This window comes from Hyposmocoma kahamanoa, unplaced genomic scaffold, assembly GCF_003589595.1.
Source record: "Hyposmocoma kahamanoa isolate Upper Pololo Valley unplaced genomic scaffold, ASM358959v1 65, whole genome shotgun sequence".
NCBI lineage: Eukaryota > Metazoa > Arthropoda > Insecta > Lepidoptera > Cosmopterigidae > Hyposmocoma > Hyposmocoma kahamanoa.
Window position 1 is genome coordinate 9,725,987 of NW_020653853.1, and position 26,512 is coordinate 9,752,498.

Here is a 26,512-nt window from a genome sequence, read left to right on the forward strand (position 1 = left end):
ATATTTTTCTACAGAATGTACTCTAATTTTTATTTACAATTACAACTGCAACAAATATTGTTTGTTTTATGGTACATTATGACAAATTTATTATTTTTGTAACCTGGTAAACAGATTAACATACTAATGCGTGTAACGTAAAAAATAGAAATGTCATAGGACCCATCCTACGTGAAATTGACTTTAATTAACTGCATTCTTCGAAGGCACAAGCCTAGTAACCGCCATAAGTATTGGAAAAATTAATTAAAATATACTTTTTCTGAAAAATATTATTTTTTCAAAATGGAACCTTTTCCATGACCCAACACTACAAGAGTATGGTATGCAAAGACCAGTGTTGGGTCATGGAAAATTTCCATGACAAAAAATGGCGGGCTTTAGAAGTTACAAGTACAGCTTTTACAAAGATTATTTTTATTTGAAATAAATTATGAAGAAAAAACAAAGAAAGAAATAGTGATGAAGAAAGTTAGAACTATATTCCTTAGTTTGATCTAAATTACAGAAGACTTTATCCTAAAAATCCCAATAACTATGAATTCAAAGTCAAAATGAAGATAATGTGATTTAAGTGAAAGTGAAAACATAAATATTGACTCCCACCCCTTAAGACTATTTAAAAAACCCAAATAAGTGAACTAAGTTATCTAAGAGAAATTGAAAACATAATGTATTAGAGCCACAATGGAAAATATTACTGACGATTCCGATAATTAATTAAACGAAGACATGGCTCAAAAAACTTGTATCTAAGCCAAAACTCTTAATAAAAAAAAATTAATATCAAGTGGTGGTGGTGTAGTTGCTGGAGTTTTTCGCCGTTGCGAACTTATTTTAAAATCTCGTTTTTCCTTATGTAGCTTTTTACTATACAAATTCACGATAAATAAAACTTCAAAAGATATTTCTAGACGTAGAACATAATATGAACCCTCGAAATTAAATTTTTCCAGTATATCGAGATTTTTTCCCGAAAAATTTTCACTATTTGAAATTTTTCGGAAAGTTACCCAACAGTAGCAAAGATCACAACTAATGAAGTTTTGGCTTAATGGACATATTCCGATGCCGTAAAACCGATAAACATAAAAATGGCAACTGAAGGGTTAATGTTTTGTTTGACAGATTTAAAAAAACTACCGTTGCTTCGCTGTCTGTCTTAGGAAGAAATTTTGATTCTTGCCTGGAGATTACTTTGATTCTGTTTGCAGAACGGATAATTCTTATACCTAATATGATAAAAACAGAACCTTGGACAGGAGGTATAGATGAAGAATATGAGACTCAGTACTTTGGTTTTGGCGCACAGCGTCTCAAAATTGCAGTGCGTCAAATGGTGGAGCAGAAAATTGAAACTGGAGTAAAAGAAATGAAATCTTATCTTCTGGAATCCTTGGAATTGAATGATACTGACAAGTTAACCTTGACACATTCGTGTGATAAGCTTTTGCGGCTGTACTGCCATCGCGCGGGACCGTCTTTACACATTATTGACGAGGAAATCGAAAGGATATTGAAAGTGCCTTCTAATGTGCTTCTGCCTGAGGATGAGGTTCAAATTCAACAGTCAACGGATGAGGACTATGTCAGATTAAAAGAAGAGGTGGCTAATTTAAGAAGAAGAGTCGAAAGGGCAGCTTTAATGGAAGCCTTATTGACTGCTGAAGAAGATGAACTGACATCAGTTGAAGAGGTTTGTGAGACTGCCAAGAAGGACATGGAAGTTCTAGATTTATTGAACAAAAACATTGAGGGGGCTGAGGGCCTCAAGACATTACAGAATGATACACAGTTTTTGTGTACAAATGTACCTTTCATGAATGTACAAATGAAGTCTAGTGAAGACAATTTTTTTGATAAGTAACACTTAAATATGTAATAATGCTGGTCATAAATTGTAATAAAATTGAGAAGCTTCAGAACAAAAATTGATAAATTCAATTCTAATTTTGTCCATTTACTGGATTTGTCCCATTGTGTCAGATCTGCGCATTTGAAACATATTTTGAAGGATGATTTAGTGGTTGCTTTTCAGGTTGGATAAATTATTCATAGAAACATACAAAAACTATCAATTGCCATTAAAAACGCAGAACAGGTCAAATGAGTTTTTATTTCGACGCTCCTCAATTATAACTTAATTGAGTTGATATGATGTATGAAATCTCATGTGTAGTACTACTGCTTGATTCTTTGTAAAATTAAAGCTATATAGGTACTGTACTTTGCAGGACTATATTTACTAACGTCATAAACAACAATTTTTGTTTGATGACTTAATAATTAATCAGATTTAACTCTTGTGCAATTATAATTGAGTGTATGCATTATTATTATTATTATAATAATGTCAAGATAGCCCCGCATTAGGGAAACCCTGTGTCGCGGGTGCCACACATAGACAACCACAAATTACACCCAAACTCAGCCCGGGAATCGACCCTGGGACCTCTGCGTGGTTCGGTGGTTCGGTTAGGTAGGCAGTTACAATTATATAAAGTGAATAGATGTAAATTAAATAGATCACCCTAAATGGTGATATCTCTATGCTATAACTGCCTCCGTGGCCGAACGGTTACCATGCCGGACTGATTCCCAGGCCGGGAGAAATATGTGTATGGCCTACATTTATTTCTCTCGTGAGTTTGGGTGTAATTTGTGGTTGTCTATGTGTGTGCCCATGGCACCCGCGACACAGAGTTTCCCTAGTGCGGGCCTATGTTGAGTGTGTGCGTTATTTATTTATGCATAAAGTTTTGAAAAATATCTCGTCTATCTCATCTTGGATTTGGTAGACTAATAATCGACCTACAAATTTATAAAGTCACATGGCTGGAAAGAGGTATCATACGAAAAATAAGTATAACTTTGCCATTCTCATTATCTCACTAGACTATGGCTTTACACCAGCCCCTTCATAGGTCCTAAACTATATTGAAATATACAAGGTCATACATCAAAACATTTGTTTTGTTTTATTTACTTATGTGGTATCAGGATGAACGGACTCAGGGTTCAAATTCAAGTTTATGTTGCTTGTGATAAGTATGGTCCAGTGTCAAGTTGATGTGCCTTGACTGTACATAATAAAATAAAACTTTGTAAACAGATATTTTTATTTTAATGTAAAAACAGAACTTCTTACACAATAATTTACCTAAACAATTATCAGAGAATAACAATTATTACATCAATTCTATATCATATAACATCAAATACTCTATTCTCATCAGTTATAGTTTTTAATTCACGAAAATATATTCTAATAACTTGTTAAAAAGTAACTTGGGATTTATAAAGATTATAATTGGCACAATTAATAGATTACATTACACATTGAGATGTGAAGTTTCAACATTTAAATAAATATTATAACTAATTCGAAATGAAACTTTTTTTTAACAAATAAATAATAGGGAGAATAGGGTAACTCTACTCCTAGGGTGGTACGCATTATTAATATTAGACATGATTTATTGATGACCATACCATCTCAGTCAACTGTAAACGCCCGAAAATGTTGGGTTGTCAAACTAACATAATACGCGGGTTACTTTAAAAAAATAGTTTCATTTCCAATGTGCAACTATCGCGAAAACTTAAGAACACGATAATCACAAAACTTTTTTGGTAATTTTCTATTCTATCTACTTATATTTTTGTATCACATTTATGACTTTAGCACTACTGACGCCAATTGTACAAAGGAGCTTTGCTCCTCTGAGGACAACAGCAATGTACTGCTATCAATTGAATAGTTCACTAGATTGAAGAAATATTTTTAAAGTAATTATGAAGTGCTAGAAATAGTAAAACTAGCATAAAAAATGTAACAGTAGATAAGCTTTTCTATGAACGTTAATTTCTAACATTTCTCATGTGTCTTAGCTAAGTACAAGACAGAAGAATGACATATGCCTTTGACACTAAGGTTGACCAGCGCTCGGCAGCCCACTGCCGCATACCTGAAGTGTCAATTAATGTAAGGGACAAACCACGGTTTTTTAGGAGAGCCAAAAAATGTTTTTTTTAAGCGTTTTTACTGTCTAGTCTAATTTTGATTGTGTGTAGAGTAAAGTTTCTTAGAATTTCCTCTTTTTTCATGCTATAAACGAAAGATTTAAGGAATGCCCAGTGGTTGGAAATATAGCATGTCCATTACATTAAAAAAAGATGTTTAGTTGTGTTATATATATTAGTAACGTAAGGCACAACTAAACACCTTTTTTTTTACTGTTTTTTAACGTACGAGACATGGTATATTTTAAACCACAGGGCATTCCAAAATTTTAATAATATCAATCGATAGAGCGGGAACTTCTGAATCCAATGATATATGTAACTCATTTTCGACAAAATGTCCCTTACGTTAATTGATACTTCTGGTATCGATATGGGTTGATAATGAAACATATACTTTACAATTTAGAATAATAAGGTAATCTGAGTAATTATAAAGTATATGTCATCATTATCTACAGTATAAATAAGTGTGGGAGTTTAGAATTTGGAGAGCATTACACCGAACAACTAGGCCAAAAACAATCTTGAGCAACAGAACTAGTTCTACTGTAAATATTTGTAATAGAGCCATAAGTTTATCTTTCGATATGATGCTGGATATCTTATGTGCTCATCGAAAATTCGCGTAAGGTACCAACTGCACCCTGCAGCTGGTATGTCAGTGAACTTAGCAATATTATTTTATACAGTGCGTTAGATACAAGTCTCCTATAGTTATATATATTAAAGTGTCACAAAAACTTGAAATTGTTTCAATGCAATTGAAAATTAAATAGACAAAAGTAAATAAATGACTAACAATGAATTTATGTACAACACTTTAGAATTTATGCGCTTATCTTGAGTTATATTTACAATTTTTTTAGATACATATACACCTATTTTCTAAGCTATACATTGATACTACCTATTACTTAATCTCTTAATTATATAATGAATATTTTTTAAAGAATCATATTAAAGATTTATATTTAAAAAAAATCATGTAAATTTTTATCTAAATAAAATCTTTCAATACTTTAAAAATACCGAATGCCTTACAAAAGTAACAATTTTGATTTTTTTTATTGTCTGACCTAATGAACATTGTTCAACATTTATAAATTTCTACAACATCATTGTAACAAAAAAAAAATAGTATATTTTTGGAATAAAATCTATGATACGCTATATGAATTTGACTAGTATAGCATTTCTGTGGTTTTTGTAATACTTCGTATGTCGAGTAACTGGGCATTGTTAGATAACATTAAATCTGTTTGGGATTTATCTACCCATTATGGGTCAACGCGGACCAAACTCCTTGTAAAAAGATATTTCTTGATATTTATCATCGCAGCTAAACAGATCATTACCGTAGATTTTATTAAGGTAATGGGCCTCGTAGGCGCAAAAATATTAAAAAAGTAAATATATTATGTTATGTGGTATGTATTTATGTATATACATTTAGTAACAAATTATTACGAAAATACATATCAGAAAATTATACTTACACGTTTGAAAACGTGCCACATTTTGTACGTTCTGCCGCGTCGTATAGATATAGGACGCGGCAGACAAAAATACAACCGAACGTAGATACGTTCGGTTGTATTTTTGTCTACCTACAATATTCTTATTAACTATTTATTATTATTGCACTTCTTCTATATTTTATGTTTGAATTATTTACGTTTCTTAGTGCGCGAATTTGTAATTCTAATGAGAAATTAATATTCCTTAACCATAGACAGTTACGGTGCAAATTAAAAGCTTCTCAGACAAATTCAACATTCCCCAACAATGCAAAGTTTTTATAACAATCTATCACAACTTTACAACAACATAAATCTTTGGCTTTATTGACCACATTTACACCACATACTAAAATAAATATATGGAATGACTTGTCATCTTACATTAAGAACACACATTTACCAAATAAGTTGATTAAATTACATTACTTAAACAACTATAAAAAACAAAAGAAAGTTGTACCAGTCACATGAATACTCGTAATTATAATACTACACTTGTTAATTATACGACTACATAAATGCTATTACAAAAATTATACTCGTTCAAGCATGTTTAATAAAATAGGTAATATTCTTGTTGCGCAATAAACTATGGTGTTTATAGTTTGTGACCTTATAAATTCAAACTATAAGTTGCTCTATGGCTTAGCTGACCAGCTTAGGGGGTAATTTACGTTAACCCTACACGCCATGAGAGAGAACAGAAAAGCACATCTGCATTTTGTGGTATAAACCCTGTGACCTATAACTTCCTATCAGTTAATGTCAATCATTATGTTATGGGGGTTCTTTCCATAAAGGTTTTTATAATAGTTGGACGAATATGGTGAATTGCGCAACAGAAAATCTCCTTATAAATGAATGTGGTAACAGCAGCCAACGTAATAGAAGCATGAGCGCACAGCCACACGTATGGTGTCACTTTGATAGTTATTTCGAAATTACAGGCAATTTTATTTGTATCGAGATGTTTTTTATTTGCATGGAATTTTAGCAGTTTGTATACAGGGTCATTTGTAAAATACTAACAACCTCGCGCCGAAAGGTTACCACACTGGACTGCCACGCAGAATTCCTGGTTCGATTCCTGGGCCAGGAGAAATATTTGTATGGCCTACATTTATTTCTCTCGTGAGTTTGGGTGTAATTTGAGGTAATCTACCTCTGTGTCCATGGCACTCGCGATACAGGGTTTCCCTAGTGCGGGACTATGAGTATGTGCATTATTATTATATTACTAATACCATAACCAACTTCTTTTAACAATATATCAGATTTCAGTTTTGTATAAAAATAAAAATATTTAAACAGATCGCTCTAAACGGTGACAACTCTGTGCGGTAACAAAAGAAAGCACTAGCGTTCAAACCAGGGGGCCAATCGCGCTAATTGTCAAAGGTTTAACCAAAACCTTCAACCTCGCCAATGTGACACGTTGCGTACATTTCGTATCGCGCTAACTGTCAAAACAAAAACCTAAGCAAAAAGCCGTTATACGTGTGACACGTAAAGCACATTTGGTATCGCGCTACAGTCCGATGTAAAACGCAGGAGCGGAAGCGAGGGTTGTCGGGGCGGCCGCCTGAGCATTTGAACTTACTACCAAATATAGATCTAAAGTGTCAGATAGTACAACAAAAACTATGTTTAGTGAACAGTCATGGAACAAAATTTGTTGTTTATGATCATTGACTTATGTTTATGATGTCAGTAATAATATGCTTTGCGTGGTCATTAGTATTTTACAACTGTTGACCCCTACCCAGCTATGGAACGTATATGTGTGTGGCCTTCTGTGCGTGTGTGTCAGACGAAGGCGGGCGATCTCGCGTCGACGGCGCGTACTATCTTCCGCGCCGCTGGCCCCGGCCAGCGCCAGCCGCTGTCACTCAGCGCCACCAGTCACACCGGGCCCGGCCAGTCTGTGTTCTCCTTGAGTATTACAGAAACATTATTTTAGCATACCACCACACTTTACGACTGTTTTTAAGAGTAAGAGCGTTACACACGGGGACTTTTAGCAGCGATGCAGTTGTTAATCGTCTACCTTTACACACGCGCGCGATTTTAAGCAGCTATGCAAGTGCGCGACTGCATCGCTACACTTGGGATGTATAGGCGATTGCTTCGATGCAATCTCGAGTTTGTATCGATGCAGTCGCGCATTTGCATCGATGTCAAAGCGCGTTTGGATTGCTGCTAAAAGTCGCCGCCAAACCACTTTTAGTCATTGGAACTATGAACTGGAGCTTCCATCCCAGGAGTCTCGGTCTCGAAAATTTCAGTCTCAACGATTTCAAGACACTTTCGAGACTCGAGACTGATATCGACTTTAGACTTAAGCCACTAAATGAAACAGTTTAAAAACGCTATTAAACATTTTTTTTATATTCTGGTTAGAACAGGTCATGACAACAATGAAATGGAGGCTAGTATAATATCTAGAGATTGTCGAACGCAAGTAATAAAATCGGTCCTCTCTGTCTGAAACTACACTAAACGCCGTTTATTTCGTTCGTCGCGTCCATTATAAAAACGAAAAAACTTTCACAAACAATTTGTAATTTTATCATTTGAATTAATAAAGACATTTATTAAAATCTCACATTTTGATTGCCTAAACGGCTATCTCGTAAGTATGGAAACCTGTTTTTGAAAGTCTCGTTTAGTCCGGTATTTTCAAGACTACCCCGAATCTCGATTTTTTTCCCGGGATGTGGAGCTATTTCCAAATCCATATAATAATACTATTATTATACACATAATTGTCGAGTCTGAGGTTACTCTCACATTTAAAATACTACATTTGGTGTTAATAATAAATATATGGAAAAGTCAAGTGATATTTCCTAAGTTATAGATAGTCTTCTTCAATGGAAAGCTACTTTTTCGCTCAATAAAAATTAAAATTGAGTAAGAAGTTCTCACTTACTTTCTCTTAACGGCACCTACTTACAAAAGTGTTCAAGCATACATAAATGATTTACCATCGAAATGTTAACAGTTTTGGCATGCATAGGGCTCTGAGCAGTGTTATTCGAGCTGAAATATCCGCCGGGTCGCGGTCGCAGATGTCGATTGTGCATTTCCATCTGTACGATCTTCATGAACTCTATTTGCGCTGCTAGCTTTTGCACCTCCTCCTGTTGATAAAATTTACAACTCTTAACACGAATCAACTTGAATATGAAACTCGGGTCTAGAATTAAAATATCTGATTTTCGTTTTTTTATATAGAAGTTTTAGGGGATGTTTTTTTAATGATACCAAGTGATGGAATGAACAAGTTATGCACCTGATGGTAAACTTAGACTATGGAAACCAAAGGACATGTTATATTGACATATACATATATATCAGATGTTATATGTATATAATGCATTTAGACGGTGAAAACATAAACATTTTATTGTCTTTGTTTAACTACTGCGTGCCGTCGTAAGGCAAAAGAAATAGCACTACATTGATTTATGTCAAACACGCGAATCAAAAATACGTAACTATCGAGTTCTTAGGTTTTCGCGATTGTTACACATAGGAAAAATAAAAGTATTTTTCCGGATTTAAATCGCGTATATTTGTTTTTTTCAAACAAACCGTACGTAACGTCATCTTAAATGCCAACTGTCCTTATTTTGCCATTTTTGTAGTACAAAATGTCAAAACCAATGTTTGGCCAAATGCCTTAGGGAATTATTCGCATGAATTGTAATGAAAGAGACAAAAATATTGACAGTGAGAGCAATTAAGTATTGATAAAAATGCGTCGCAGCATCATTAAGGGGTGCGGCAGTAGAAAATCCGGAATCAACCGAATGTTACATTACACCGGCACGTGTTATTTTCCTGCCTATAAATCATACAATAGCCCAAATATCTCACGTAATTAAACTCAATTAAGTAGATTATTCATAAGTCTTGCCGAATTTTGCTTTGATTACTTTAGATTGCCTGTTTGTTAGTATATTTTGATGGTTGTTGACAACGATTATTTTGAGATAGTGTTGTTCTAGTAAGCAGACATATTATCGATATTCTGTTATTAAAACAATTCACTACGAGGTTTTTATTATTTCATTATTATTATTTTTAAAGTTTACCTGCAAATGAAAAAAGAAAGAATGTTTGGAAATTATAGGACTGCCGAACATAAACATTGGATCAAATACCATCTTGAAGTATTTGGAGTCAAATTTAGTAATAGAACTTTGAATGTAATTAGATTACATGATAATGCAATTCCATCGTTACATTTATTGGTAAATAACTTTATATCAAATTTTGATTAAAATGGCTCATTACTTGCCTAGTAATACTAGCCTAGTATTAATCATACTTTGATTACAGTAAACTATACAAATTTGCAAACATAAAAAACAGTTTCAACATTCAGGCCATATACATATTTGCATGTCGATATTGACTTATCTATGATTATGGTACAACACTTAGGGTCGTATTCTAGAACTCTACTCAATGCTCAAGTCAGGATTTGAGTATGGTTTAAAGCACTCCAAATCATACTCAAGTCTCTTCCATTAGGGTCGTATTTCCAGTGCTTGAAATCATACTCAGATCCTGACTTGAGCATTGAGTAGAGTTCTGGAATACGACCCTAAATCCGCCTTTTGTGATGGACATTTTTGGTTTAGGTAGGCACGTATATTCCGTAGATAGGGCAGCTCGTTTCCTTTATTTTTTTTTCATCCTCTAAGATGGGAAGCGACAAATTGACAAATCCCATGTATCTAGTGTCGGGTCATGGAAAAATTTCCATTTTGAAAAACTCATATTTGTCAGAAAATATAAATATTTTTCTGGATATTTTTCTTTCAATTTTCCACATTTGACGTTGACACCTATCAAATGTTGAAGTTACTGAACAAAAACGATGAAGCCAACAAGTGGTGGTGGTGTGGTTGTTGGAGGTTTTTTCGCTGTTGTGAAATAATTTTTAAATCCCGTTTTTCTATAAGTGGCTTTAGCTATACAAGTTTATTTTATAATTAACGCTAAATAAAACTTTAAAATATATTCCTAAACATAAAACATAATATAAGCCTTGGAAATTATATTTTTCCAATATTTCAAATGTTTCGGAAAATTTTCGACTATTTGAATTTTTTCAGAAAATTACCCAACAGTACATGTGTCTGTGACTTCGCCAGCACCCTTATCCTTTAAAACCGAAACGCAGTAATGCTCACATTACTACTTGGCTGCAGAAATAGGTAGGTTATTTCCCTGGCCGAACTCTTTCACAAGGAGGTCTAACTATTAACTGAGGGTAGTTTTTACCAAGCAAATAATATTTTAATAGCATTTGTGCTTTATTCTTGCTATTTCTTCTGGCCACGACGCGAGTGCGGTGCTGTGTGAGTGAGATAGCACTCGTTTAGAAACATTTCTCTGTGGTAGATTTGCAGATCAAGGTTTAAGTTCTTTTGTCCCGAAGACTATCATTTCAAAATATATCGGAAATGTTTGTCTTAACATTGTAGTATAAAGTTGTATTTCTTACGAGTTTTTTTCTTTTATACATGACAGGCAGATGACTCAACTTCACCTGATGTGAAGGTACCATTATCTTTGCCCTAGCAAGCTCCACCTTCCAAGTCTGTTAATAATTGTACAAAATTTTTACACAGCGCGCTCTAAAAAACTATCCCCTAATTTCGGTTGACTATTCCTATACGTAATATTATAACATATGTTATAACTTGTACAGTGAACAGCGCGCTGGGTTTTACGCTTTGAATCGTATACGTAAATGTCCGGGAGTTGAATTTAAATCTTACGTGTGAAGGGGAGGTGGACTGGTACGTACGTAGTAACAATTTAATTGAATTGGGCTATTCAGAGCTTAGCATAATAGCGTTGCGTTGACAGCATTTCTCTCCATATACCTTAAGTTCCTCGTTTTCCTGGTACAAGTCCGGCGGTTCGTCGGGTACGAGGCCGATGCCGTTGAGCGAAGAGGAGGCGGGGACGCCGCGGGCGCGTGCTCGGCTGTCCCACGTATCGCCCGTGCCTCGCACTACGCGAAGCACCTGATTGCGAAATGTTTCATATTCTAATCCTTAGTCACCTCAATAACTAGCGAGTATTTTAGAAGATTTTAGCCGTCATTTTTGACGTTAAACATCTACATGTGTGGTGTACAAAAATTGCCATCTGTCACTATACGCGTCATCAGTACAATCAGTCATAAGTATAAATAAAAAACAAACTTGGCCCAAGTACACCGCCCTGGGGTACGCCAACACATCCAGAAGGAATCATACTGCTCCAGTCCATAAGACTACAGACAACAAGAACTACAGATTTTCATTGCGATAGATTTAATATATTCGATTGGCAGTCCAACGCAATTATTTTCAACACTATTTCAGTATGTAGGTACTTTTCATTATCATATCATATGGCTGAAAATATATGAGAATCCTAGAGTTATTCTATCGGTTGCATCTTAAATCATATCAAAGTAAAAAGCTTTTCGCACCTTTGGCAGGAACACAAACAGCACTGTAGTGGATGTAGATAATTGAGTTCTTATAAAACCAAGCAGATACTTGATGTCAGGCCCAGCTCGTGGCAGGATTAATAAACTGAAACAGAATACACAATTTCATAGTCAAGTTAACATTTTAAGAGTTTCTATGTAGGCTATGATTACATAGTGTATATCTTGTTGTTGCTACTCTGTTTTTAGAATGCCATTTCAAACCTATTGATTTATGAATCATTTGTTACAGGCAGATTGAAAATGTGATTTTCGTTGTGAAAATATAACGTACTGGTGTAAAAGTTTACAATGAAATGAAAGTCAGTAAATAGATATTATCTTTTACATATAATACGAATTGACAAAGAACAATCACATTTTCTCAATTGTTCTTCTCAGGTGAATCTGTGACTACTCACTGTGAAATCACGAAAAAATGATGTTAAATCATTTTAACGACTTAATTTAATTTGTTAACCTACCAAGATTTTGCATTTTTGGTTTATTTGAGTTAGGCAAGCAAAGTGCAAAGGCGAAATAAGAACTTCCTCTTATTTGAAGATGGGTAGTTTTAAAAAGTACAATATACTTACTGAAAAGCAATCATAAGTGAATTAACAGTGAAGATGTTGTAAATGGCGATGGAAATGAGCCGAGCCTCGTTGTACAGACTCTCGGCGTGCCGCACGCGGTAGCACACACGAACACCCCATAACAGAAACAAGATTTCACCTGGAAATTTACAATTTTATTTTAGGGCGAGGTATTTGAATGCGAGTCTAGTATTTACGAGGTGAGGTTATCGCCTCTCGCGTCTCACATAACATGAATAAAATAAGAACAGGCGGAGAAAATTTGACAAACACCCGACGTTGACAAGGGGGGACTGACGGGGCAGCGGGAAGCGCTTCTTGTCGTTTTGTGGCGGTGTGACGTCCTTACATCGTCATTCCACCTTTTTACCGCCTTTCTCCGGTTCCTGGCCACTCGTATTTAAATTTAAATTTTGAATTGTTCCATAGCTCTTTTGCTTCGCATTCTGATTTTGTTTCGTTCCACCGTCACTCCCTGCTCGATCGCGACAGCGTACGGAGTTGGTTAAAATTCAATCGCGTCTAGTTTTGATTCCTTTACTAATTTTATAATCATTAGTAATCTAAATCATGTGTCAATTTTAATAAGTTTATAGCCACTACAGCCTTATCATGTACGGACAACGGCACATCAGACTACACATTTTTGTTCGAAAATCGCCTCCAGTGCAACGGAACAAGATACGTCAATGTGTAGCTTGATGTGCTGGCGTGTGTACCTATGAATACGCATCTGTAATTCAGAATACCTCAGCCCTTTTGGGGTAAGTGTACTTTAATTAAATTAAAAAATTAAAAATTTATTTATTTCTCAATTTGGTTCAACAATGGTAGATCAGGTCCTCCCTTTAAGCAAAGGTATGCTTGTGTTGGGAAAGCTTTGTAACTAAGCTTAAAACTGAGAATTTACAACGAAGTTACATCTTTATATTCATCATCATTAAGTTAGGAAATGTTATATAATAATGTACCTGTTTTCTATATATACCTTTTATTGTTACAGCCTTACTAATTGTTACCTTCCTTCTCTTTAACCGACTTTAAATAAATTTGTGGACCTGAAGTTTTCTGTTTTACTGCCGCGAACCTGGTCTTGTTAGGATTACAATCCTTTCGGTTTAAACCGCTGGGCAATTTTCAAGTTTTGGAATAAATGTGAAATTAATAACTATAGGGCTTCAGTTGAAAACCAAAATTTTGCAGGTTCTCTGTTGGTATTTAAAGAGAAATATTTCCATTTAAAAATTATATGCAGTCTCATATTTTTTCTTAAAGATAATAACAATAACGCATACACTCAACATAGCCCCGCACTAGGAAAACCCTGTGTGGCGGGTGCCACGGACACACACATAGACAACCACAAATTACACTCAAACTCACGACAAAAATAAATATAGGCTATACAAATATTTTTCCCGGCCCGTGAATCGAACCTGAGACCTCAGGCAGCTGGCAGTCCAGCATGATAACCGTTCGCCCATGGAGGCAGTTAGATTTATTTAAGTTTTGGACTTTTATTTTATCCTGTTTTTGGGATTTTATTTCATCGAGTAATTTATATCTGTGTAACGAATTAGCACATTCTTTAGCAATATCCTTAGGCGTATCGTATATTTATTTGGATCAAAATTTTCAGGTATGTAATAGTAAATACATAAACCTTTTGATCTAACAAAACAGTTTTCCCCGATACTCCTCCAGTGGCTCGCCTTAATATTTGTTTGTGAATTCTCCCATACGATTACTAGTGTCACTATGTACAGAGTGTCTCAGAATTCGACATCAAGAGTCTTAAAATGTACGAAGAGTGCTGGAATTTATTTTATACACAATATTATGTATGGAAAAAACAAATTTCATAGGACACTGTGAAATCAGTTTCATTTAAACATTGAAGAAAAACAAAAACTATTAGTGTATGTATTTAACAGCAGTAGAGCTCCATGTGACAGAGTTCGTCCAGGGAAGTGCTGCCACTTTACCTATTTCTGCCGCCAAGCAGTAATGTCAGCATTACTGTGTTCCGGTTTTGAAGTGTAAAGGTGCAGTTACAGGCACATGAGACTTGTCAACTTATGTCGCGAGAGTGACAGGCGCAGTGGCAGTGCCCCTCAAATTTTTGTGATTTCAAGTTCTGAGTGGCAATGCAACTGTTATGGACAGGCGTGTAGCTTACCATAAGGCGCACGACTTGTACGTCCTGTCACTTGATGTTATAAAAAAAAATGTATAAAAATGGATATGTTACTACATTACCTATAGCTAAACTGTGATCCCACCAGTTATAAGTACACTGCTTGAACTTCAAACCCTTGTTGTCGGTGATCTGAAAATTAGGTATATAATATATTATGTTATGTAATATAAGACTTACTTTACCCTTTCAAGAAAACAAGACAAAAAACTTGGGAAAACACATTTTGGAGAAAATGCTTCTTTGGATGTATTGGTATTTAGTGTTTTTAAGGAGACCTTTCAGCTGCTCATTGACAAGGTTGGCCAATTATACTTACTACTTCAGCATCAGGAGGCGCAGACAAAGTCCAAGTGCCAAGGTAGACCAGCATTATAAGGAGAATAGGTGCCATCCACTGAAGCAATTGTTTGTCTGTCAACTTGAGCTTATGCGCCGACTTTACACGGTATGTTAAAGATACTCTGAAAGTAAGAATTTGACACTGTTATAAGAGTTTATGGCATATACAATTAATAAACTAGATTCTCTTTATTTTTATTATTCTCCTATATGAAGAGACCACAAATGGCCACTATATAGGCCAAAACACTTGCCTGGCCATGAAATCAGAGGTTCAGATATGTATTTGGGATTTAAAGATAAGACAACTCTTTTTCCGAAATTAAAATAGATAAATAATAAATTGCACAATGTACCGTGTACAAACTATAATAAATAACACAAACTATAGGGAACTACTTGAATCAGTTTACAAAGGTGAAATTAAGTTTAAGGTTCAATTAAAAGGTTATTACCTATAATTTAGTATGATGGAATTATACATGACTATTTATAAAATACTAACAGGGTCGCAAGATTATATTACTAATGTTAATATCACAAAAACAACTTTTATTTCAGATTTTTTTACAAAACACAGTAAATTAACGATACAAAAATAAATTTTCAGGTTTTTGTAATGTGATTTGACACTTTTTAGATTTGTGAGCGTCTTGCCGGAGGATACACACACTTATGTTTTGCATCGCATTAGTATTTACGCTAGCTCTTTCTTTTGTAACTGCAAAGAGTTATTTCACTATTTCATTTTGTATGAAAGTAAAATGTTATGAATTATTAAATCATGGTACAAAAGTTCTTGTTTATGATGTTAGTAATATAGTGTTGTTAGTATTTTACAAAGAACCCTGTATAAAGGTTTTTGTTTTATGTCATTTGTATTAATTTAGTTACCTCCAAGTTTTCATAAGCAGAGCTGTGTAAGTGATACAAAAACCCAAGTGGCGTGTCCATTTCGTAGCAATACAAGAATATCTATCCAGAACTGGAAATATGGCGGCCATCTGTGGGATATGAAACAGAAGGGCAATGTAGAATTTGTAACTGCAATGAGTGTTGTCCAGTGTATAGTTGTCTTCTATCTTATAATGTTCCAGGGCATGTTTAGACGGGCACTAATGCATTCTGCTATTCCTAACTAAAATGCGGTTAAGTGACAGTTGAGGATAGAGTTCAAAATTCAACATAGCTTAGCAATCTTTTAAAACTAATTTGTGAATAAGTTACGGAGTACAATTTTTTCAAACCGACTCTAATTTCTAGTGATAACAAACAAATCTACTAAATGGCACTTATTGCACAAATTTTTATAGATACTGCTGGCTAATTGTTTTAATTTGTTTAGAATTAGCGCCATCTATCCATATTAGCAAGAGGTAATTTATCTATTACTATATATATAATATAATACAAGCATATTTGTCAAGGTTCCGAAAATAATTTTAGTTCATAGTCAATACCTAAATATTACAAGGAAAAAAGTGACTACTGAATATAAACTTCTTCCAGGCTATCAATCAGCGTCATCTAGATGTAAGATAGAATATTGACCTTTTTCAGAGTTACAATCTGTAGTATGGAGATTAGCAGTTGTCTTGAGTCATTGGTCCATGGTTTTAGTTAGCAGATGGCAGAATTAACTATTATTTCAGTAGCATTACCATCTAGCATTAATGGCAACATGGGTTGATGTGATAGAATATGGTATGTCAGTGGATAGAATGTATAAAGTTGTAATCAAAGAATCATTCTGTTTCTCACCTCCATATACATAATGGCACAACCCAGCAAGGTAATAGAGAGAAAGACAGGACTTGCAACTCTGAAAACCTTTACCCTGCGGTGGTGGCGAGTGTAGATGACAAGGGCCACTGTCATGACAGCACAGCTTACTGATATTACTAGAAGAGATATCCTGAAATTGACAAATTTTCTTATCAAGAACTGATTACTTGAATACTGTAGAACTAAAACGGTAGGTACAAATGATTTTTTTTTTTTAAGTTTTTTTTTAAAATGATTAGCTTTCACAAAAAGTTTAAAAACGCACTTTTCTTACTTAGTCACTGTGTTTTGCACATTAAGTACAATGTTGGTTTAAAAAACAAACTTTACCGAAAAGGCCAGTTGTAAGTGGCAAGACAAGGCTCTGGGCCGCGACATGTTTCGCAGCCAGGCTGGCATTTCAGACATTCGTACGGTTCGCTCCAGTTTTCTACATTGTTTTCCTCAAAGTCCTGGTATGCAACTGGAAAGAAAACAATACAAAGTTAGATCATAATAATTCTAGAAAACGATAGGATAGTTCACTAAAATATTTCAGAGGAAAACAAGCGTACTCCTATGTAGTTAATACTGCAATACATCCTCCGCATTCACAGTATCTTCTTTTTTGAAAAGTTCGACATCACATCGATATAAAAAGCACATTTTTGAAATTTTTTTCTATTTTGTGAAAAAATCACAAACACGAATATTTATCTAAGCGGTAATTTGACATTAAATTATTTTTTAATATAATTTTGTTAGGCATTGGAGTAAATTAAGTAAGCCAATCTAGATTTGAATTAGTTTTTCTTACTATCTGTATTCGCACACGGAACCACAGACTTGTATAAACTGTATCGCGCACTAAGCTAATAAAACGAGCCGAGTGAGAGGTTTCAAAGTAGTAATGCGTCTCTTTCTAATAGGGTGTCCATATGTTCATTCATGTTTCAGCCAGCCATATTGTTTGTAAGTTTGTAACTTTTTAATTTTTACAGAAAATGTTGCCGCTTATGGGTGACCAAAACTACTAATATTATTTCATACTACAAATTACTGTACTTATTTGATATGCTACTTCATAAAAGACGGTTTTGTTGTTGATATATTGTTTTTTGTATTATTACAGTAAAAGCATATTACCTTTAAGCTAATTTTATTTAAAAAAAGCATTTTTTTTTAAATTAAAAAACAAATTAAAAAAAGTTAATAGACTAAGATGATTTTATTTAGCGTTGGCAACGTGTTCGACAAGGACAGACCACTAGATCCGGTCTGGACCTTTTGGAGGGAAAAGTGTCGTTTTTATTTTGACTTTCAATTATTTTGTGAAATCTAGTTTAAAGTGGAATAGGTTAGTGCTATTGTGCCTTAATCGAAGATTAAAACGCGAAATTATACGAATCTCGAACTAAAATACCCGTATGTATCAGCCCGTTTTAAGGAATTCCGAGTCAATCCAAGCACGCCGCCTTAAATTGCCTATCCTCTTTGTGGCGGCCATATTTACAGAAACATAATTAAACTTCATGTTTAGGCTAATGGCTTTGCCAAAGCCTTAATAAATAAATAAAAAAAAAATAACACCACTACGTCGAGCTAATCACGTGACTCGGTTTTTACTTTCACTTAAAATAAACCTTAACACAACTCAATAAGGTGTAAATTTGTAATATTGATATATCGATGTGCGCGATCCAGTTTATGAAATATATAAATCCGTGAACCAAATAAATGCGGTTGTAATTCAAAATTTGTGGAATTGAGAAAACACAACATTTAAAAAAATAGTGAATGAAACCTATCAATCTCAAAAATATCTTACATATTCTCGTATAAAAATGGATAAGTAATTATGTGTTATGTATTAATAAAAACAATCTATACAGTTCTTTTTAAGATTTAGTTCTATTTGATTGTTTGTTCTATCTGATTTAGTTCTAGGTTCTTTAATTCTTTTTTAGATCAGTTTATTTTTAGATTGTGTTTTCCAATTCCACAATTTTGAGTTCCGACAATAATTTGGTTGCATGTGCGTAATATGAAAGATTTGATTCGTCATAGGGTTAATGTTCTTAGGATTCGTCTTTGGTTGGGACGTTGATTTTCGCCGCGTTTCGTTTTTGACACAGACCTATCGAATTTTTATATAATAAATTCGAATAGATATAAATATTCTGTGGTTTTTGCACATCCAAAATTCTGGTTTCGATTAGCCAAGCAACATAAATCTCAATTTTATTAAGGCCGACCAGTCGAAAATCGAATTCATAATCCGCACGTTCGCACCTATCAGAATTTATCGCGAGCATTTTGTGCTTACCTTCAACTAACGATCCATTGAATCCCTCTGGATGATGTGTTGAATAATATCCCGGCCGACATCTGCAAATGTATGACCCACGCGCCCATCCCTCGTGTCTCACATTCATGTCTCGAATTGGTTTGTATTCACACTAAAAACCCAAAAATAATTTGTAAATTATCCACTTTGTTGTTAGTAAATTTATATTTCAGCAACTATTGTTAATTGCACTGTAACTTCACGGGGCGTTAGCATTAAATAGACGAGACAGTTACTTACGTAAGTGGTCTCATTGGGGCACTTATGCGTGCCATGGAACGAATAAATTTGGTTGTCGCTGTCCTCTACACTGTCTGCTTCACACTGATTTATTTCCAAGCTGGATATGTCTATATCGAGAGACACTACCCCTTTTAAACTGAAAAAGGGCAATTCAAATAAGTGCCAATGTCCATGCGAAAATTAAAAAACGATAAGAGTATCAAACTATTTTGAGTGTAATACAATATTGTTTGCTCTGTATATAGACAGACGTACGTGTACTACACTGCATGTATTGTCTTTATACAGTCGTTAGCAACACACGTGATTCTGTCCAATGACCCTAAAACTCCATTAGCACTACATTGAGTTCGGGTTCGTTGTCTTTTACGATCCCATTACCCCGAAATGAAAGAGGATGAGACTTCAGAGCTGTTGGGAGTGTCGAGAGTCGGGACTTACCTAGTTCCTAAATCAATAGTTATTGGTAAAATCAGAAACCTGCCTACCTAAAAAGCTAGGAAGTTTTTGCGATTTACTTTAACTTATACATACTTTTACTTTAACTGTGATATGGATTTTAATGGGGCATTTAATTTTGATTGGTTTTATTTTCAGAAATAAAAAATCAATCTAAAAACATAACCATTTGTCAGTTAGTGGCACCTGATTGGCGAGTTTCTTGGATGGACATTTTATTTATTCGATCACTGAAGCTAAAAATGAACCGAACATGCTCATTACGAAAATGTCAAGAGGCTTCATCCTGTCATGTAGGTACGTATTTAATATAATATATCGAAACATCGCACATGATGCAAGCTGGGCCTTTTTTTGTGTGTAAGTGGCAAACCTAATAAGACGTCTTTGTTCTATTTCTGTGTTATTAAATGTTAATTAGACGTAAATTATTTCACCCTTATACCTATTGTAATAGTAGAACATTGTGTATTATGGGCGGCAAATAAGAAATTACTATAGGAGAGTTTGTAAGAAGCCCGAAGCCGAAGGTTTGAGGGCTTTAGTGACTCGAGGCTTATAATTTTTACCGCCCATGCTACATACAATGTTCTTCATCACATTTGCGAGGAAATAGATATAATGATAATTTATGTATTAATATGAACAAATATCGCTTCACAGCTCAACATTTACGGATTTTGCAAATTACGGATGTTTTTTTTTATACAGATGCCAGCTATTCTTTCATATAATACCATAACTTGAACTAAAAACATGTAATAAAAGGCACAGACGCATGCAGCCACGATGTGTTAAATATAAAATAAATAATTTCCAAAATTCACAAAATTAAATTTAGTAAAATATCGTTAAATTACAAATGTTTATTTTTAATTATTAGTTTAAATTATTGTTTAGTTTTTTTCTACAGTACTACTTGAAATATATGCGAAATACATTCAGATTTTTGAGCATAAAAGTACAGTGTAAATCAAATTAAAAATTTATTACCGCCCTAGGAGGGTAATGTAATGAAAAAGCCCGCAAGCATAAATTACGATCGACTTTGCTTGCACGCCATGACACTGTTTACGAGCAAGTGTAATGAAAATGTATATACATATAAATAATCCATCGATTCGCGTAAAGCGTTTTGCATCTATGATTTTATGTATACAGTGTAAGGGTAAAACCCATTGCTTTTTTTATATTTCCCGAACAATATAACCTGGATATTTTGAAGGTCAGAATTAACTGGTATCTATTAACCACGCACATACCATCCTCGTCCACATCTTCATTTACCGTCTGCTGAGATCGTTGACAAGTAAAGTGAAATACTACACTAATTAACGCGCAATCGGGTCAAAGAATGCTTTACAATTACATTCACACAATAAGAGCGAAAAAGACGTTATCGGTTTCGCTTCTGGTCGGTCTGTTGACGCGAAACACATAAAATACACAATTTATTACCTCCGAATAGTAGAAACTGGCACTGTATAGGAAAGGAGCCATCGTTTTGCTTCACAACTGTAATAGGGATAAGTCCACCATCCTTCCATGGTGGCTCCTGGAGGGGATGGCATGAATTTCGGCGACCGAAGGGTTTCACTTTCGTGTGCTGACACGTACCTGAAATCAGATTTGTTAAATTTTCAGTGTTAAATTTTAACTGCGTTCTATTATTTCAGAACGTTCATTGTCTACTAAAACTACGAACAACAAAATCAATAATTTAATGTAAAAATCGTGCTACAAAAACCAACTATTTAACGTAAAATTTTCGATGTTTTTCTTATCAGATCAAAACTGGTTGCGATTAACACTGTCATCCATTATAATCGAAAAACGTCAAATAACATCACACACAAAAAACGCCACGTTTGCTATGAAAGTTTTTTTAAAAAGCAACTCAGTGTTTTATTATACTGAAATTTATTTGTAAGTCAATGACTGAAATCATTATTTTCATGTCATTGTTCGTAAATACTCTATCTACTACATCTATCTAACAGTAGCTCTTAATTACGAGATGATGGATATGTATACACTTTACTTACCAAGGATATTCTGGATCAGGTGGCTTATCTATCTGTGGTGCTTTAACAGGTTCGGGTTCCGCGGTACCATATCGTTCCCACGCGACAGCGCTGTTTACTACACCGTCAGATCTTATTGCTAGTGCTCTGGCTCCTACTGCTCGTTCTGATGGACTTGAACCCATCACTAGACCTTGCGATACTGCCATTAGAGTTTCTGAAACGTAAATACAGCTCTCTATATTTAGATTTTTTGGATGTATGGTTACATATGGCTGACGTTGTATTTTCCCGTTAGGTGTTTTAAAAAGCGTCTTAGGGTATTCATTAATTCAAGACAGCATTCAAACTGCTTTTTTGCAGTAGCAATGCCTAGTCGAGTACATTCGGTATGTTATATTATGTATGACTACACACTTAGATTGTGTTTTTACCTAGGATTGCCAAACCGCCTGTCAAGCAATGACATTACCTATAATAAATCTAGTTATTTTGGTGACGCCTTATTGCAGTGTTAAAAAGATTGTGGATAATACAGGATGTTACATAATATAATAAAAAAATGAAATTAAGTTAATATCTGCCGATGATACTAGACCAATTACGATTTGCAAGAGATTTTCCAATTACCTAACTATCTACCTAATTGCATTTTTTGAGAAGTTGCTGTTACGGTTAGAGCTTGCACGTGAAATTTCGCTTTTAAGTGCTTTCTAATTTTGGTTAGGATGAGGATAGGCTGGCGCGGAACATTGATAATGTTACCTCAAATGATATACTAAAAATATTTACATCTGAAAATCTGAGACAACTTTTAATATGCTTATATACCTAAGAGGCATGTGTAAGGAAAGTAATTGCATTCATGAAGCGAAAGTGCCATCGTCAAATGGAAGCAAACCGTACATACACATCCATTCTTACATTACTCTGGAGAAGAGAAAAATGTCGCGATGTAAGCTCTATTGTAATACTTATTTATTACGATTCTCTATGTAATAAAATATAATAAGATTTTTATTAGCCTGTACCGTGCATGTTTTATCTAAACAACCAAATACTTGCGTAGTATTTATATTACGAATATAATGTCCACTTGCATAAAGTTACGTCTTAAATCAATGCTTAATTTGTCAAGATACTCTTCAACACAATGTACTAAGAGAGTCCTTTGCATTGCAAACATTGGCATAAGATATAGTATATAAGTGCCATCGAACATACATGTTATTTAAAAAGGTAGCGGAAAGGAAAAGGAAAATGGGCGGCTTCCCATGGCCCTTCACGGACCACATCGCGCCGCGCCGATTGCCCGGACAAGCCCGCGCCACAGGCCCATAGATGGTTGTGAGTCCGCGCCGGCACGAGTCGCACTTTCCCCACGGGGCGCGTTGGCGCGAGCTCGCGCGGCGCGGTCCGTACTACCACGGGCCATGGAAATCCATCGTGAGCTTCGTGACAGGAATAACGAACATTTAATTATATTATTGTTGTATTATTGCTGTGAGCATTGCAGGCGTGGTTGTTGGGGCGCACCAAGCAAGAGTGTATATACACTCTAGTTCGTAGCAATCAAAGACGATAAATTTTTTCACTATCACGTTTCCATGTCAATGTCAACACATTAAATAAATAATAATATAGGGACGTGCGTAGGCGGTCGTCGACCGCACCGCGCTTTTATCGTCACATTTTGTTGACACGTGGACGAAGCAAATGACGATTATATTTATGAACAACGTAAGTTAAAGGTTGGATTCTATATAAACACACGTTTTGGTACGGCCCATTAAGGACGCGTTTCCGACGCAAGCTGACGTGAGGTGAGGTTCAAGACTAAGCCTAATGAAAGTGCTGGAAATATCTATTATATGGTCCACAATAATGTGGATTGTGGATGTGGAGCATTGTACGTAAACCAGTAATAAAGGACTTATGTCCTTGCGTGTATGATTACTGGTTTACGTACAATGCTTTCACAGTTTATTTTGAAGTCGTTGTTTCTGTGTCGTTATTATTTGATTTGGTAATTTTCGTTCTACGTGTACATTTTTAATAAATTCTTTGGTCACCTTTATGCTACATTTAAATATTGCGAAATAATCTTATAATTAATTTTCAAATACAGATTTTATGTGCTTTTTTCTTTAAGTTTATAGCCTTCGCCTAATTAAAAAGTATATACAAATAGAAACAAACTACTTCTATCTCGAAGATTTTATCATTAATTTAGTAGATTGTTTACTCAGCAGCTGCAGCGTTTTAGAGTCATGCGTAGCCAGTCGTAGCGTTAGCATGTGTGAGCTGAGCCAGACACCGGCCGTCATAAATAAGAATACCACATTTATCCACCACTAAGTGTTCAATTTTAAATTCATGTAACTGTAGGCTTAAAGACAGCGTTAAATCAATGGTTGGAAATAAAATATGAGGTTGTGGAAAATTTCTTGGAATACATATCCTAATTTTGTACTCCCCTAATCTCACCATTACATAACACTCCCATATTCACTCACATATACTCATATACACTCATATATATTTATAAACATACATATTTTTTCTCTCCTTTTTTCTTTAAGTTGAACTAACCCACTGGTTTGTTATATTATAAGTTATCATTTTTAACTTATTGAGCTTGCAAAGTTTTTCCAAACAGCATGCAATTACTTAACGGGACAACCTCATGGAATTGGAATACCTACACATTTTTTCGGAAAGATGGTTGAGTCCCAATGTGCTGCGTGTTGATACGCACTTAGACGTCTATTGGGATGCATAATGTAACAAAGGAAAAAACTATAGAAACCAACCAACAGTATCCAAACCCAGCTGCTGCAAGAAATTCGCGGCTAGATCCGCCCTCGCTCTGGCGGAATCCCACCGTGAAGCGTGTAGAGGCGCGCGTAGGCGCCCGTAGCGGTGAGTGACGCAAAGCGCACCTGTAGCGCCAGTCGCTACTGCGTGCACTAAACGTAGCGATGACTCGATTTCTTCCTGTGAATAATATAGTACGATACCATTATTTATTATGAGTATTCCTACCTGTAGTGGTATTTTACGTAAATTCGTTAATTTAATTTTAACACTTTCTTGCATTTTTAACCGACTAGAAAAAAAGGAGGAGGTTCTCAATTCCGTGGCATTTTTTGTATGTGTGTTACGCGATAACTCGCGATTAACGCGGGTTATGAAACGACGTTGATGATTCTTTTTTTGTGAAAAGAGGGTACCTCAGTGGTGGTTCCATTAAAATTTGAAGAAAATATTCCACGTCTAGGCAAACTAGGAGATGAATCCGGTTTTGCGCACTGTCCGGTAATCGATTTCAATAAAACTTGGCAAATAGATGTAATTTCACATTTTTGAGATTATCTTACAGCTCTTAAAGACAAGACTATGTGTATGATATTTAATAAAAGAGAATATTAAATACCAATAAAAAGTTAGCAGTTTGGCAGCAATAGAGCTCCTTGTGTAAGAGTTCTTCCAGGGAAATACTTGCCTTACCTATTTCTGCCGCCAAGCAGTAATGTGAGCATTACTGCGTTCGGGTTTCAAAGGGTAAGGGTGCTGGTGAAATTACAGGCAAGATAAGATAAGATATGGAACTTGTCATCTTATGTCTCAGGGTGACGGGCGCAGTGGCAGTGACCCTAAGAGCTTTTTGCAATTTAAAGCTCTGAGTGGCACTGCAAGTGTGATGGATAGGCGTGTCGCTTACCACCAAGTGCACAAGTTGTTCGTCCCGTCACTTGGTATTTAATAAAAATAAAGTTTTTCCAAAATTTAATCAAATTAAAATAGCTCTTATTGTACACAAAATAAAGACGAAATAAAACGGCTACGAAATCTGTAAATAGGCGTGTCTGACATGCTTTTAGTGTATTTTTATTATCGTAACTTTATAACCTTTACATTATAACCTAAATCAATACGGTACAATAACAAAAAAAACAGTCAATACGGTTTATGGTTCAATTCGAATGATTAATGTCAAGATAACGATAACAATAAAAACAACATTAAAATGCTCGGGGAAATATAAATTAAGGAACTATGGTTAGACAAAGATTTGATTAATATACATAACAGACGTTCAAAACATCCAACAAGACCCATAATGACTATTCAATTTGAATTTGCCCTCTGAATTATTAAAATGAACAAAGTTAAATGAAATTGAGGTTGTGAGACAAAATAAAGGAAAATTTTTACTACTCAATTCCGAGTCCGTCTTAATTTTATACTTTCATTTTATTTTTGACTGAGAAAATTTGCCATTATTATTCTTTTTATTTTCAAATTGTCGTGTAATAAAAGTAATTGCCGAGCAGAAGGACGTATAAATGGGTTGATGAATCGAATTAATATACAAAGGAGGAATACTGTCAAAATTTTGGGCACTTTATCACGCGGATTCAAAATCGTGTACATATTTCTACATAAGTTGACGATAACAAAATAAAAATAATTTCATTGCGCCGGAGCA

At 34.8% G+C, this 26,512-nt stretch overlaps 2 protein-coding genes across 2 annotated transcripts in view; one reads left to right on the forward strand and one right to left on the reverse strand.

The window, feature by feature from the left end:
- Positions 1 to 1,189: 1,189 nt before the first annotated feature.
- LOC113231557 (protein MIS12 homolog) lies at positions 1,190 to 2,346 on the forward strand. Its single transcript, XM_026465883.1, has one exon. The coding sequence runs from the start codon at positions 1,238 to 1,240 to the stop codon at positions 1,865 to 1,867; it is 630 nt and encodes a 209-aa protein (XP_026321668.1). The 5' UTR covers positions 1,190 to 1,237; the 3' UTR covers positions 1,868 to 2,346.
- Positions 2,347 to 6,678: 4,332 nt separating this feature from the next.
- Positions 6,679 to 26,512, reverse strand: part of LOC113231215 (probable G-protein coupled receptor CG31760) — a 111,016-nt gene continuing 91,182 nt past the window's right edge. The window contains exons 4-18 of the mRNA XM_026465421.1: positions 24,834 to 25,017; positions 22,042 to 22,237; positions 21,455 to 21,613; positions 19,535 to 19,673; positions 19,274 to 19,406; positions 17,299 to 17,431; positions 16,945 to 17,098; positions 16,078 to 16,187; positions 15,161 to 15,305; positions 14,904 to 14,973; positions 12,645 to 12,783; positions 12,049 to 12,154; positions 11,453 to 11,596; positions 8,534 to 8,689; positions 6,679 to 7,478 (exon numbers count right to left, since the gene is read on the reverse strand). Coding sequence (XP_026321206.1) covers positions 7,449 to 7,478; positions 8,534 to 8,689; positions 11,453 to 11,596; positions 12,049 to 12,154; positions 12,645 to 12,783; positions 14,904 to 14,973; positions 15,161 to 15,305; positions 16,078 to 16,187; positions 16,945 to 17,098; positions 17,299 to 17,431; positions 19,274 to 19,406; positions 19,535 to 19,673; positions 21,455 to 21,613; positions 22,042 to 22,237; positions 24,834 to 25,017 — 1,998 coding nt within the window. The 3' untranslated portion in view covers positions 6,679 to 7,448. The remainder of the gene's footprint in view (positions 7,479 to 8,533; positions 8,690 to 11,452; positions 11,597 to 12,048; positions 12,155 to 12,644; positions 12,784 to 14,903; positions 14,974 to 15,160; positions 15,306 to 16,077; positions 16,188 to 16,944; positions 17,099 to 17,298; positions 17,432 to 19,273; positions 19,407 to 19,534; positions 19,674 to 21,454; positions 21,614 to 22,041; positions 22,238 to 24,833; positions 25,018 to 26,512) is intronic.